Source organism: Lepidochelys kempii, chromosome 18 (assembly GCF_965140285.1).
Source record: "Lepidochelys kempii isolate rLepKem1 chromosome 18, rLepKem1.hap1, whole genome shotgun sequence".
Classification (NCBI taxonomy): Eukaryota; Metazoa; Chordata; order Testudines; family Cheloniidae; genus Lepidochelys; species Lepidochelys kempii.
The window spans coordinates 24,784,084-24,799,793 of record NC_136397.1 but is presented as its reverse complement, the minus strand read 5'-3'; the positions used below and the strand labels follow the sequence as shown (position 1 = coordinate 24,799,793).

At 46.4% G+C, this 15,710-nt stretch overlaps 1 protein-coding gene across 1 annotated transcript; it reads left to right on the top strand.

The window, feature by feature from the left end:
- The first annotated feature begins 338 nt into the window (after positions 1 to 338).
- TNFRSF9 (TNF receptor superfamily member 9) lies at positions 339 to 15,672 on the top strand. The gene is made up of 9 exons (XM_073316793.2): positions 339 to 412; positions 7,509 to 7,900; positions 8,135 to 8,293; positions 8,422 to 8,544; positions 9,927 to 10,064; positions 11,215 to 11,281; positions 11,381 to 11,499; positions 11,770 to 11,904; positions 13,394 to 15,672. The coding sequence occupies exons 1-9, from the start codon at positions 354 to 356 to the stop codon at positions 13,519 to 13,521; spliced, it is 1,320 nt and encodes a 439-aa protein (XP_073172894.2). The 5' UTR covers positions 339 to 353; the 3' UTR covers positions 13,522 to 15,672.
- The last annotated feature ends 38 nt before the right edge of the window (positions 15,673 to 15,710 follow it).

The following is a 15,710-nucleotide window of genomic DNA, read 5'->3' as shown; positions in this document are numbered from 1 at the left end:
CGGTGACGTCACGAGCGGGCGGGAGTCACGCCACCTCCGCAGCAGCAGACCCGCCCCCTGGCGGATGGTCAGCGCTGCGTCAGCGTGGACGGGGCAAAGCAGGGTGGGGGCTGCTCGGCCCCGTCCACGGCCCAGAGACCCAATCGGGGCTGCAATAGGCGGCCCGCCTCGCGAGCGGCTCCGCCCATGGCGCCCTCCTCTTTTCGCCGAGGGGCGGGGACCGCGAGGGGGCGCCGCCGCGCCCGCCGGGCGGTGAGCGCGCAGGCCTCGTGCCGCACGGATCCGCAGAGACCGGCCCGCGCGGCCGCGAGCTGACAGCAGGCGCGTGCTGCTCGCCCCCGAATCCCCAGGGGATGGGGACACGCCGCCGCCGTGACGGGTCAGCACCACCGCGGCCCGCAATCCGAAAAGGGTCGGTATGCCTGCTCCCAAGCGGGCCCCAGTGAGCATCAGCCCCTCCAAACCCGTAGGGGCTCAGTCCACAGTGCCCCTCAGCCGGCATCAGTGTCGGCACTGCCCCCAGCCGTCGGGGACCAGGACGTGCCGCCCCAAGCTGGCATCGCTATTGGTCAGCACCACCCAACCCCAGTCCGCAGTGGGCTGGCGTGCGGCACCCTGGCCTTGGCCGCAGCAGGGTCGCTCTTAACCCCCACCCCTCCACACACACTCCAGCCGGGGATTAATGAGGGACAGAACTACTCTCCCGAGGGATCCTCCCTTCCAGAGAAGATATTACTAGAGCATTATCCACCCCTCCCAGAACCTGATGCTAATGTTTCTTCTGTTCGGAAGCAGATTTTCTCCTCGTCTGTAAACATTCCATTATTACCCTGGGGCATCCCTTTCATCCTCCACTTGATCGAAAGCTCATGCTCTAATAAATTGGTTAGTCTCTAAGGTGCCACAAGTCCTCCTTTTCTAGTCTGAAAACCATTAATTGAGCTCAGACTAACAGCTGAAACCAAACAACATGATGGATCCAAATTTTTGTGTGTGTAAGCAGGTGCTTGTTTTATGAGAGAGAAGACTTGTTAAATAAACTTTTTTATTTTAGCCCAGGAATTCTAAGAAGCATCCCCTTTCTTCTTTTAAGGAACTGAGAGTGAACTTGTTAAAAACCTTCCTAGAAAAATCAGGGACTTGAAAATTTTCAAGTTGGTTAATATTTATACAGCACTTTCAAGTTTTCCTTTCAGTTGGCTAACACTTAGGACTTTCAAGATATAGGACCAAGTTCTGCACATCAGACTTATACCACATTGATTGAGGTAAGATAGGTGAGATATCTTTTACTGGACCAACCCCATTGACTGAAAATCAGGGCAGAATTTAACCTAAGCAGCACGATGTAATTGGAAAGTATTATTGCTCAGAATAAATTTTGACATAGAGTACTAGTAAGTGTAAATTATTAGTAGTATTCACATTAAGCAATACAAAATCTGTAAATCTAAACATGATGAACAGTGATTGTTCTGTAATAACTCTCTTTAGTTAATATGTAAATATAATTTTAAAAATTAATCTTATTTTCTTTTGCTGTCACAGTGCACTCAAGTCTGCCATACTGCTGCCTTGTAAGAAAAAATGTGCTAAATCTAGTGATGGGAAATCAGCTGCTTCACTTCTGCATGAAGGGTCACATTGCAGCCCACAAAATGTCATTCAGAAATTGAGATCAGTAGTAGTTAAATTTATCATAGTTCTGACGTACTCACTTTTTTTCATTTGAGGACAGATTAGAATTCATGGTGATAATTTTAATGTTATGGGGGTTGTTAACAACCTATACAGTGATTAACACTCCCACAGCTGAATTTCTGTGATGCAGTTCATGGGATTTCCCAGTCTGCACAATCTGCCAAACACTCATAGCAAAACGCTGCCCTGTATTAACTATACGCAATATGTACTGTATCATACCTTGTTCTTGTCTGGAAGCTACTTTATTTTGGCAGCACCCTATATATAATACTGATAGGCAGGTTATACATGCATCTGGTTACTAAAAATGTGTATTTTCAGAGCCACCTAATGAATTTGGATGCCCAATTACTATTAATGGGACTGACTGTCCCAAAGCCCTGTGTCTTTGAAAAAATCTCAGGCATAAAGTTTATTAATGTTATACTTTTGTACCTGATTTGTTATTGTAACAGACATAATGAGAAGGGCATTTACAAACAGGTTGAAATTACAGAAAACATTTTCGTATTATGCTTGGATAAAGGTCCTTCACATCCTTAGCACAATATCGTGCTTCACTGGACAGAGGAATGATTGACACTTCATGATCAAAAGTACCATTCACTTGGATAATTTCATTAAGAAAGAATAGCTAATTCTTTTTGGGTCACACCAGGTAGTGCCTGGATATGAATAATAATAAAAAAAGAAGTCCCCCGTTATATTTATATTTAAGAGCATGTAGAGTACAGAGAATATGAAGCAACAGAAATCCACTGTGAAAATTAGAAAAGCCAAATTTGAACCAAAATGAGTTTATCACAAAATCAAGAGATGGAAGGTAGCTTTATACCATGAAACACTTCAACTTCATTCAAGTGCTATGTAATCTATGATCATTCAGTGCTTCTTCCTATTCCCTGCAAATATTTTGAGAGGAGGGGGTATTCTTCTGGTTAAGATACTGAGCTGGTACTGGAGAGATGAATTCTATTCTTGGCTGTTCTACAACTACAATTGGCTATTTAATTTTGGGCAAACCACATAAACCTGGATTCCGCAAAGCACTTATCCTTAACTATAACTATGGGATTTAAGGATATGCTTAAGAACTCCTTTCTGGTTAACGGGTGACTTCTAAGTGCTCTAAAATCCACATTTTCCTCAGATATCATTAAAAGTTGCTGTGACTCCTGTGGGGTATGGGGTAGGATTAGTATAAAAACATAAGAATAGCCAGAGTGGGTCAGACCAATGGTCAATCTAGCCCAGTATCTTTTCTTCCAAAAGTGGCCAGTGCTACATGCTTCAGAGGGAGTGAACAGAACAAGGCACTTTATCGAGAGAGCCAAACTCTGTCGTCCAGTCACAATTTCTAGCAGTCAGAGGTTTAGGGACACCCAGAGCTTGGGGGTTCATTCCTGACCATTTTAGCTAATAGCCATTGATGGACCTATCCTCCATCAACTTATCTAATTCACTTCTGAACCCTGTTATAGTCTTGGCCTTCACATCCTTTGGCAAGGAGTTCCACAGGTTGACTATGTGTTGTGTGAAGAAGTACTTCTTTGTTCGTTTTAAAACTGTTGCCTATTCATTTAATTGGCTGACCTCTAGTTTGCAGGTTATGTGAAGGGGTAAACAACACTTCCTTATTCACTTTCTCCACACCACTCATGATTTTATAGACCTCTATCATATTCCTCCCCCATCATCTCTTTTCTAAAATAAAAATTCCCACTCTTATTAATCTCTCCTCATATGGAAGCTGTTCCATACCCCTAATAATTTCTGTTGCCCTTCTCTGTACTTTTACTAATTCTAGTATATCTTTTCTGAGATGGGGTGACCAAAACCAGGACTGGCCTTAGAAAAAATGGTGCCCTGGGCGAACTTGTATTTTGGCACCCTTTCTTTGAGTTTGTGAACAGCAGCGTGGGGTGCGGGCGTGAGGGCCAGCCAGGCTCAACAAGGAGGAGTTTCTGAGCCCGGGGACTCCCCTGGCCATACATCCCCAAACACCAAGCAGGACAGCAGGTGTGCAGCCACTACTGTGCCCGCAAGAAGGGGCAAGCCCTGCTGGCTGTACATCCCTGCCAGGCTGGCAGCTCCAAGCAGCATCACCCACCCCCCACCCAGCTGGCCAAGGGCTCCCCCCAGCTCTGGCAGCCCAGGCCCAACAGCTTGCCGCACTCAGACAGCACCCCCCTGACCACGGCACCCTCCTGTAAGGCCATCCCTGACCAGAACTGCATGCATTATTTAAGTCATGGGCATACCATGGATTGATGTAGTGACTTTATGATTTTTCTATCTTATTATCTGTTCCTTTCCTAATGGTTCCTAACATTGTTAGCTTTTTTGACTGCCGCTGCACATTGAGCAGATGTTTTCAGAGAATTATCCATAATGACTCCAAGATCTCTTTCTTGACCAAAAACAACAAGGAGTCTGGTGGCACCTTAAAGACTAACAGATTATTTATTAAGCAGTAACAGCTAATTTAGACCCCATCATTTTGTATGTATAGTTGGGATTATGTTTTCCAATGTGCATTACTTTGCTTTTATCAATAATGAATTTCATTGGCCATATTCTTGGCCAGTCACCCACTTTTATGAGATCATAGAATCATAGAATATCAGGGTTGGAAGGGACCCCAGAAGGTCATCTAGTCCAACCCCCTGCTCGAAGCAGGACCAATTCCCAGTTAAATCATCCCAGCCAGGGCTTTGTCAAGCCTGACCTTAAAAACCTCTAAGGAAGGAGATTCTACCACCTCCCTAGGTAACGCATTCCAGTGTTTCACCACCCTCTTAGTGAAAAAGTTTTTCCTAATATCCAATCTAAACCTCCCCCACTGCAACTTGAGACCATTACTCCTCGTTCTGTCATCTGCTACCATTGAGAACAGTCTAGAGCCATCCTCTTTGGAACCCCCTTTCAGGTAGTTGAAAGCAGCTATCAAATCCCCCCTCATTCTTCTCTTCTGCAGGCTAAACAATCCCAGCTCCCTCAGCCTCTCCTCATAAGTCATGTGTTCCAGACCCCTAATCATTTTGTAACTCTTCACAGTCAGCTTTAAACTGAACTATCTGCTCAACCTTGTATTTAGCTGTTACACTCTGAGTGCCTTTCCCAGACCTGAGGCTGAGTTCTGGGTAGCTCAAAAGATCGTCTCTCTCACCAACAGAAGTTGGTCCAATAAAAGATATTACCTCCCCCACCTTGTCTCTTAACTATTTTGAGTAATTTTGTATTGTCTGCTAACTTTGTCACCTGTTTACCCCTTTTTCGAGATCATTTTTGAGTATGTTGAACAGCACTGGTCCCATTACAAATCTTTGGAGACCCCGCTATTTACCTCTCTCCATTCTGAAAACTGACCATTAATTCCTACCCTTTGTTTCCTATCTTTTAACCAGTTACTGGTCCATGAGAGGACCTTCTCTCTTATCCCATGACTGCATAATCTGCTTAAGAAACTTTGATGAGGGACCTTGTCAAAGGCTTTCCAAAAGTCAAAGTATACTATATCCAATGGATCATCCTTGTCCACATTATCCCTTTACAAAAGCCATTTTGGCTCTTCCCCAATCGTGATCCAAATTTGGGATTGGGGCTCTTGTCAGCGGGAGTGGGAGGGCAGAGATGGGACACTGGGAGGAGTGACAATGAGCTGAGTGGCAGGAAGAGCAGGAAGGTTTGGGGCAAAGGGTGCCTGTCAGCCTCACATTCTCCCTTCCTGTATGTGTGCTGGGATTTTGGGGGACCTTGCCATTATGGAGTGTTTGAGCTTCTCTCCCTGTCCTCTCATGTGATTAGGATCTGGGGAGATCCCTGCCTCTCTGGAGCTGTCTGAGCTCCTCTTCCTGCCCCACACCATGCAATAGTAAGGATCTGGGGAGCTGTGTCCCTCTCGGGGTCAGAGCCCCTTTCCCTGGTCCCCCATGTGATAATCAGGATCTGAGGGCCCATTTTGCTCTAAAGGGCTCTGAGGCCCTCTCCCTGTCCCCTTATGTGAGCTGGTATGTGGGGAAGCTCTGCCTCCAGGTAAGAATAGGCATGCTGGGAGCATGGACCAAGAACACATTGCTGAGACTGGAGTGAGTAGTTGAGAATGGGCATGCTCGATGCATATCACAGGTTCTCAAGCACTGGCATCGGGGAGTAGATATGATAGCACCACTGAGATAAGTGGAACAGCTCAAATTTTTCAGAGCTATAGTTTTGGGCTGCATTTATCTACCTGGAGTGTTCTTATTCAGCTGAGAACATCACATTGAGATGAATGAGCAACTTCACACCGCTATAAGCCTCCTATGCTGCAGATGGCTATGTAGAGCCCTTTCATCTCTCTGTACCTCAGTTTTTCCATCTGTACAATGGTGATAATGATGTTTCCCTCCTTGGTAAAATGCTTTGATACCTATTGATGAAAAGCGCTATGAAAGAGATAGGTATTAATTATTTTTATTATAATTACTGTTACCTGCCCACAGTAGTGTCCGAACTGCACACCTACATAATTACAACTGCCTAAATGACCACAATCTCCTATCAACGCTTCTCTTTCTTTTAAAAAAAAGAACTAGAAATTCATTGACCAAAAATTTAACTAATGCCGAGTTAAGGTTGCCTGGTGGTATCTCATGCCCTTCCAGATCGTCGAGTTCAGCAGAACTCTACCTTAAAGTTTTGAAAATCAGAAAATACAAAGTTTAACACCCATTCAACTTTAATTCTGCCATCTCTGAGTGATGCTACAATATATCGATAATACACATACTCACAGGCTTGCCTGTACATTGTACAGGAGCTATCTACATCTGCCCTACCCTCAAACACTTAACCTACTCCATTGAAAGATCACCACATCTAGTGCATTTTACAACACTTTCACCCTTACCTACAATGCCATCTAACACTATATTCACTTACCCTTCATTAAAATCACAGACAACACTCATCTCCCATCCAACTGCTGACAGTTCCCTGCACAAAGACTTCTGTGCCCTGCTACTAACAACCTACACAACACACTTGAAGTAAGGCATACTGAATCTCTCAAGGTACACATGGACTTCTTTCCATTGATCACAGAGACATGGATCAGGAAAGGGGCTCAAACACACATCCTCCCAGATCACTTCATATCACATTTACAACTAATCCTTCCACTAGTCAATACAACTATACCCTACTATAGCAAATGCAGCTGTCATGTATGCAGATGATTTCCAGGAGCTATTGCTAGCTCCAGGGAGGCAGAGATAAGGTTAGTGGACACATACCTTAACTCTGCATTTCCTTGTTTTCAGAAGTTTGAGTTTTGCTGAACTTGATGTTGCAGAAGGCACATTACACCACCAGATTCCCTTAAAGCTGCATTAATGAATTTTTACATCAATGAATGATTTAATATGGGTTTAGGAACCTATCTTTAGGAACAGATTTTTTATAATATTGGCTATGTAAACTCATCTGGGCAAGTACTTCAGAGCGTGGCAAGGTTGTAGATTTTAGTTAACCAAGGATGCTGCCTGTTTTCTCACTTATGTTTAGGGAAGCTTCCTAGGGTCCCAGTGTATGGGAGGGCCAATTTGTCAATAGCAGAGACTGCCTTTTTTTAGTTTGTTTTGTACAGTACCTAGCACAATGGGGACTTGGTCTAAGACTGGGACTCCTAGGTGCTCTGATACTACAAATAATAGTAAGGTGAGATGAGATAAGCTGAAGCCAGAGGACATAATATTGGTGTCTGAGCCTCCTGCCATTGGGCCCTTCCTCTGCATAGCTGGGCTTCTCTGGGGATTTTACAGAAAAAACACTGGTGCTGAGGCTGGTTCATCTGAAAATCCCCTGGGGCGGCCAGACTTCTACGCGTGCCGGAGTGACAGGAAGGGCGAGAGGAGCGCTTTGGGATCTGCGGGTGGACGGCGCAGAGCGGCTCTGAGCAGCGGTGATGCCCGGGAGAGAGGCGCAGTCGGGTGCCTCGCAAGACCCTCGCTAGGCCGGGGAGAGCGCAGAGCTCGCGAGTGGGCGGGTGCGACCCCGGCCTCGCGCTCCCAGGGGCGCGTGGGGGTTTCCCGCGAGCCGCCCCCGCCGGCCGGTGACTCAGCGCCCCGGGGGCGGTCACACAAGGGCCGCTCGGAGCCCGGCGCCGGCAGAGTCCGCGAGGCGCTCGGCCGGGAAGGAGTCGCCAGCTCCGCAGGTAAGGCCGTGGCCGTGGCCCGGAGGGGGCATGAGGCGCCTGGTCTGCGCGGCGGGCTCCCCTCAGGGGTGGCCGGGCGGCTCGGCGCTCGCCGGGGCTCTCCCCGGGGCTTCTCCCCAGGGACTCCCCTCAGGGGGTCTCCCGGGCGGCCGGGCCGGGGCCGGGGCCGCGGCCGGGGCCGGCCTGGCTCTGGCGCTCCCCAGCGGCGGCTCAGGCCGGTGTGTTGCCTTTCAGACGCAGCGAGACGCGCAGCCCCGCAGCCGCCTCTCTCCGCAGCGCCCATGGGCCGCGGCCACGCTCCTCTGGTGACGGCGGCGCTGCTGGCGCTGGGCCTGGCGCTGAGCCTGGGTCCGGCCGCAGCGACACCCGCGCTGCCCCAGCGCTGCCCGCCCGGTAAGTGCCCTGGGGCGCAGGGAGGGCGGCGGGGCGCGGCGGGCCGGCCGCTGGGGCCGGCCCTGGGCGCGCAGCAGCGCCGCGGGTATCACGGCTGGAGCCAGCCAATCTCTCCGGCTCCTTCGCAGGCACGTTCCTCAGCTGTGCGGACTGTGGGCAGAGCCCGGACGCGTGTCGCGCCTGCCCCGCGGGCACTTTCTCCGCCACGGCCAGTGCACTGGGGGCGTGCAGCAGATGCCGCCGCTGTGAAGGTACAGTACTGCCTTTCCTGTAGCCCGGCTCCCTAACCTGCTGCCCCCACAGGTCCATCCAGCACAGGGGCGGGCAAACGTCTTGGCCAGAGGGCCGCCTCTGCCTGTGGAAATTGAATGGCGGGCAGGGAATGCTCAGGAAACTGAGGTTGGGGTGTGGGCTCCAGCTGGGGATGCTGGCTCCAGGGTGGGGCCAGCAATGAGGAGTTCAGGGTGTGGGGTGAGGGCTCTGGGGATGAGGGGTTTGGGGTGTAAGAGGGTGCTCTGGACTGGGACTGAGCGCTTTGGGGGGCGGAAGGGGGATCAGGGCAGGGGGTTGGGGCCGGGGGGGGGGGGTGCAGGCTCCAGGCGATGCTTGCCTCAAGCAGCTCCCAGAAGCAGCAGCATGTTCCTTCTCCGCCTCCTACACACAGGTGCATTCAGGCGGCTCTGCTGTGTGCTGCCCCATCTCCAGGTGCTGCCCCTGCAACTCCCATTGGCCACGGTTCCTGGCCAATGGGAGCTGCGGGGCGGCGCTTGGGGCAGGGGCAGCCTGTGGAGCAGAGCCCCTTGGCTGCCCCTACGTGTAGGAGCTGGAGGGAGGACATGTCACTGCTTCTGGGTGCTGTGTGGAGTGGCCCCTGAGCCCCAGCTGGAGTGCCAGAGTGGGGCAAGCCCCAGACTCCACTCTCCAGCAGGAGCTTGAGGGCCAGATTAAAATGGCCGGTGGGCCAGATGCGGCCCACAGGCCATAGTTTGCCCATCCCTGTTCTAGTAGATGTTTGAGCATAGCAGGGTGTAGCGTACACAGACATTGAGCTGTAAATGGAATTGTTTAGCCTTGGAAGCTAGGCTAAGCGCACTCTTGGTACATGATTAATAATGTCTGGATCCATGGGCCTTTTAAACAGTATATCTATGTATGGTGTCCCTTCTGCTACCACCTCCTCCCCCATGCAAAGGTTCACTTGGAAATAAAATTGTGGAAAGGTAGATATGCCAACATACTCCAGCTCCTGTTTTGTGTGTGAGTCAGAAGTGCATGGCTGTATTTTTGTGACTATATTAAGTATGTAAGCAAAAAATTGGTACCTAGCTGTCACAAGGGCTTTGTAATAAGGCCCTCAGCTGGGCCCAGTTTGGATACCCCTGTATTACCAAAAAGGGGGAAAAAAAGTTAACTTTAAAAAAAAAATCAATTGCCAAAGTGAAAATCAGTTTGGTGCATCCATTGCACTTTTCTGGCCTGCACTCTCAGCTTGAATCCTCTGAAGCAAATAGGCAGGAGGTCCCTCTACTCATCACAGCTCCCTATTATGATGTTTTACTAGGATGGGCTTGTTTCTGACCCAGATGCTTTGAGGAGTGAGTGCCAATATGGGATATCTGTTTTTGCTCTACAGGAAAATTCAAATATAAAAGGGAGTGTTCTCCAACAGTGGATGCAGAATGTGCATGTAACGATGGGCATCGCTGTTTTGGAAAAGACTGTTCTAAATGTGTAGAAAACTGTGGAGTAGGTGAAGAGCCTCTTGAAGAAGGTAAGGCTGCCTTTGTCCCATTACTTTATGCAAAACTCTTAGGTGCTAATAATAGTAGAAAAGACCATGTGACTGTTTGCAGAATTGAGGCCTTATTGTATTATTTGCTGGTCCATTAGCTCAGTAAAACTCCATTAACATAGGTAGGGCCCTACCAAATTCACAGTCCATTTTGGTCAATTTCATGGTCATAGGATTTTAAAAATCATAAATTTCATGATTTCAGCTATTTAAATCTGAAATTTCAGAGTGTTGTAACTGTAGGGGTCCTGACCAAAAATGGAGGGGGGCGTGTGTGTATGGGGGCGGGTCATCGCAAGGTTATTGTAGGGTTGAGGGTATGTGCTGCTGCTGGAGAGTGGCAGCTGCTGGCCGGGAGCTTAGCACTGAAGGCACAGCCGCTGCCAACAGCAGCGCAGAAGTAAGGATGGCACGGTATGGCATTGCCACCCTTACTTCTGTACTGCTGCTGGCAGGTGCACTACCTTCAGAGCTGGGTGCCCAGCCAACAGGTGCCACTCTCAAGGCAGCACAGAAGTGAAGGTGGTAATACCATGACCTCCCTAAAATAACCTTGTGACAACCCTCAACTCCCTTTTAGGTTACGACCCCCAGTTTGAGAAAGGCTGGTCTCCCCTGTGAAATCTGTATAGTATAGGGTAAAAGTACACAAAAGACCAGATTTCATGGTGGGAGACCAGATTTCACGGTTCATGACGCATTTTTCATGGCTGTGAATTTGGTAGGGCCAGAAACATAGGCCTTGGTCCTTTAGAATACGAGTGACAAAGAAAAGATACTTGCAGAACTCTGGAATAGCAAGAATAGAGACATTCTGGCCTTGGGGCACAGTTCATAGGATGCTAGTTGACTCTTCAGTATCTTGAAATACATTAACAGAATTAGTTCTGTTAGTTCTTTCAGTTCAGGGACCTCAATCAACTTGTTTACAATGAAAGCCACTTATGAAAATATTTACTTTAGTTAATATAAGAACTTTACCTATCCTCACATTTTTGTTTATACAAGCCATTGATGATGAAAATTGATATATAAATGCAACATTATTTTTGCTCAGCTGTACAATAATGTCTCTTGTACCATTTTAAACGTCAATTTATATAAATGGTAACATTTGTATTTGTCAAAGGTTGCCAAAAGTGTCCCAATGGGACATTTAACAATCAGACCAATGGTCCCTGCAGACAATGGACAAAGTAAGTACATATTTTTTTTTAAAAAAAATAAGTGATTATAGCTTTGAGGTCTGCGTTTAATTCATTTTCATACCTTTTTTTTTTTTAAACGTATTTAAGATGCCTTCCAGATAAGGTCCTGGTGAATGGGACTAATAGGAATGATGTGGTTTGCGGACAAGCTTCAGAAACTATGACTCCAGCCACCATTTCCATCATAGTCCCTATCCATGTACAAGGTGAGTTATTGCATAATAATTCCCCACTAGAGTGAAATAGTTACAACTTGTCTTGGAATTAGCTAAACTATAGCTCTCATGCTTATAACTGAACTTAAGGGTCCTTTTATTTGTCTCCAGTCTCACAGATTGGTATAGCAGCAACAACTCTAAGCAGAAGAAGCAAAAAGAAAAGTAGCTCTAGTTGTTCAGGGACAAATAATCCAGCTGCTTCCATTGCAGGGGAGCTTTGCTCTGCAATCATTTTTAAGAAATGTTTTTGCTTCTTAGGGAAGGATCTTCAGGTGGTCACCATCGGCATCGCTGTTACTGGGGCTGTGGTAGTGTGCATAATGTTTCTGCTACCTTTGTATGTGTGCCTCAACATCTGCGACAAAAAGAAACTACCTGCTATGTTCAAGAAAAGTAAGACATGCTACCTACAATCTTCCTTTTCCTAGTGTGGGCAAGCAGGCAAGAATCCAGGTTTAAGAGTTTCCTGAGTAGCAGCATAGTTGAACTTAAATGTGTTCTTTGAAAGTCACTACACTGTGAAAAGAAAACCAGGTTTTAGATTTTTATTTAAAAAAAAAAAAAAAAAGCAGGCTATTGGGAAGAAATTGGCTTTAGAAATGTTACAAAGGAGGTCTCCCGGGGCCCTTTGGGATTTGGGAGTGACTGGAGCTGGGTGAGTAATTTATTTTTTGGAGTCAGCCAGCAAATTAAAAATCAGAAAAAAAAGTGGTTCAGTTCAGAAAATGTTCAGAATTTGTATGCAAATTGAAAGAGTCTATTTTGGATCATCTGTTTCATTTCAGTCAGAAAATCGTGTGTGTCCATCCATGTTTGTCCCCTTTTAACCTTTATCCCAGTGATTTAGTGCACTTGCCTGGGATGGAGGAGAACCACATTTGAATCCACACTGTGGAGCAATGACTCAGACTCACATCTCCTCCCTTCCAAATGAGCATCTGAAGCACCAGGCTATAGGCTATTCTGTGTGTTGCTCTCAATCTCTCCTGTTGAAGTTGTTCCACTACGTATTAACTACTTAAATATTCATTGGGCCAAAGAGAAAGTGAAAATGACTTTATAGCCTGGTGATTAAGGCACTCACTTGGGAGGCAGGCTATGAAAACTAGAATCTTCTCTCTTCATGATGCAAAGTGGTCTGTCAGGTGCCCTAACCACTGGGCAAAAGGTTGGGAGGAGGACATACAGACACACATGGGTTTCTGAAGCTGGTCCTGAAAATGTTTATATTTTCTGTCCATTCAAATTGTAAGCTCTTTGGAGTGGAGAACCTGGGTACACTGTTACCATGTTGGCACTAAACTAAACATATATATAGTGTATATGTGTACGTGTACACACACACTTTGAAGTATCAGCTGAAAATAAAATCCAATATTTCAACCATGAGACGTTCATGGGCTGGGTAGGAAAAGTAGAATTAAGCATGTACATGTTCTGTTGTAGTCAAACACCAGTTGACTGTGTGTGTATATTTAAATCTTTGCTGGTTATTTCCATTAGTAGAAATTTCATTAAAGAAATTATGAGTAAAATCAACCCTTGAACTGATAGGGTTTCATATATGGATTAGAATAAATCCACACATTTGGTGCCAATAGTGGTATTTCAATCTACAGGGGAAAGCAATATTGTTCTCTGAAGTCTGGAGATTCCATGCCGCCAGCTCTCCTCACCTCAATGAGAGCCTCCTGTGCATTGGAGAAAGCAAAGCACAATAGACTAACTTACCAGGAAATCTCTTTGGAGAAAAAGGCAATTTCAGGGCAAATAACTGAATAATTCTGAAGAACTTGTTAACACCATGCAGTCCCTGCTGAGGGAAAATGAAATATGAGTGATTAAAAAGTGCAATTCAAGTTAATCATCTCTTTCTGTTTAGTGAATGTAACACCTGAGCAATCGACTCAGGAGGAGGATGCCTGCAGCTGCCGCTTTCCAGAGGAAGAACAAGGAGACTGTGATGACTGTAGCAAATCCAAACTATTCAAGGATTCCTTGGTGAATTAGAAACTGGACTTTCTAAGGAAGCCAATTGTGGTTTCCTTTCAGAGCACAGGACAGGAGCCTGGTTACATAATGGGGGTAAGGGGGGGGGGAGGGGAAGCAGAAGCAGGTTAAGTGAATTTTAAAACTTATGGACTGAACAATGCAGTCGGTGGTGGATGAAGCAGGTCTTTCTCAGTACATCACTGTCCTACAGACAGAAGAGTTGGTCTTTATATTTAAAAAAAAAAAAACTAAAAAAACAAACAAAGCCACACACCTTTTTAAAAATTAGCCCTTGCCAACATCTCTAATTCTAATGAAACTCTCTGGGCAGCATCTTTAAAATGAAAGCAAACTTGCTAACTTTTTTTCATATGCTGAGAATATTATTTCTAAAATATTATGATTTGCTCTAGAGACTAAAAAGCATCAATAATACAGGAACCACAAGCCAAACTGCTCTTCTGTTACCTCTAGTAGATGTCTATGCTATAGCTTACTTATTAAAGTTTGGGAGTGAGAATAATGTTCCTGAAGTTACAGACTAAACACTGACTACAGCTAGGTACAGTGCAGGCAGCCAGTGTACAAGCTTCCACAACTTTGCTCTTTCCAATACATTTCATGTCTGGAACTGTAGACCCTCCTAATTTGTGCTCAGCTATCACACTGATGGGTGTGGTATAAAAATCTAGACTGATACTATTTCAACTCCCAGAAGCCCTCACGCCCTGGGAATGAATTTCTATATCCTGCCCTACAGAATGCTTTCCTATTCCAGTTTAGTTAGAAGTTAAAAGGAATATGGTAAGTCAGGGTTGTCAAATGTCTCAGAACACCTTTTCTGTGCTTTCCAAATAGCTGTTATATTGATTGGCTTTGTAGGTGGCGTGGATACACCGGCGGGGGGGGGGACAAACTACGGCCCAGGGGCTGCATCCAGCCCTTGAACTCCTGCTGGGGAGCAGGGTCCAGGACTTGCCCCAGTCCGTGGCTTGCCCTGCTCCGCGCGGCTCCTAGAAGCAGCAGCATGTCCCCCTTCCAGCTCCTACACATAGGGGAAGCCAAGAGACTCCGCATGCTGCCCCCACCCCAAGTACTGCCCCCGCAGCTCCCATTGGCCGGGAATTACGGCCACGGGTGGCACCTGCGGAGGGGGCAGTGTGCAGAGCTGTCTAGCTGCACATCCGTGTAGAAGCTGGAGGGAGGACATGCCGCTGCTTCTGGGAGCTGTTTGAGGTAAGTGCCACCTGGAGCCTGTACCCCTGTCACCCTCCCACGCCCCAACCCTCTGCCCCAGCCCTGATCTCCCTCCTGTCCTCCGAACCCCTTGGTCCCAGCCTCACCCCAGAGCCCGCCCCCCACAGCCCCATCCCACATACTGAACTCATTGCTGGACCCACTACAGACCCCGAGCCAGAGCCCTCACCCCCTCCCATACCCCAACCCCCAAATTTGTGAGCATTCATGGCCCACTATACAATTTCCATACCCAGATGTGGCCCTTAGGCCAAAAAGTTTGCCCGCCCCTGGGATACACTGTGACAGGATATTAATTTGATCTGTGAGTAGTGCAACTGAACTGCTTCATCCTTTTGATCTTAGAATATTACCCTCTGATTTTTGGATATGTTAAATACAGTACATATATTGCAGGTACAGTACATGTAAAATATAACTTACTATGTTGCTAATTTCATAGGTAGAACTATGACGTTGGAAATATTTTTGTGGCAGAAAGTGTATCTGCCTTGATCAGTCACTATTGCTTTTAATTTGAATAAGAATGTGTATGTTTGAGTCATGGCATTGGCAGTGATAATTGTACCCTTTTACAGCACCATAAATGTATATTATATTTTTTCATTAAATGTTATTCAAAAATATAATGAAAGTCAACTAAATCAACATGTCATGTAAAGACTGGTTTTGGTGGGTTTGTTTCTGGCAGATGAATGAGAGCCCAGTCACTCCCTCCATGCAAGAGAAGCCTTATGTAGCAGTAATTTTTCACCAAACCCACACTCGCTGGTTTTGATTAAATGTATATATAATTGATTACAAAGCAAAATGTACGAAAAGAAGAGTCTGGAACTGAAGCCTTGCCTGAAAAGTTACATATTTACATATATTTAAATAAGATTTTTTAAAAAAAATAAAACTTTTCCTATATTTTTTCTCCTCTCAATTAATGTGTTGACAAACAAAAG

Bases quoted from the DNA above. Each gene is read 5' to 3' on its own strand.
- TNFRSF9 (XM_073316793.2), top strand. From the start codon at position 354: ATGGGGACACGCCGCCGCCGTGACGGGTCAGCACCACCGCGGCCCGCA. The intron at 10,065-11,214 runs GTAAGGCTGCCT...TATTTGTCAAAG, and splicing joins TGAAGAGCCTCTTGAAGAAG to GTTGCCAAAAGTGTCCCAAT. The intron at 11,282-11,380 runs GTAAGTACATAT...AACGTATTTAAG, and splicing joins CCCTGCAGACAATGGACAAA to ATGCCTTCCAGATAAGGTCC.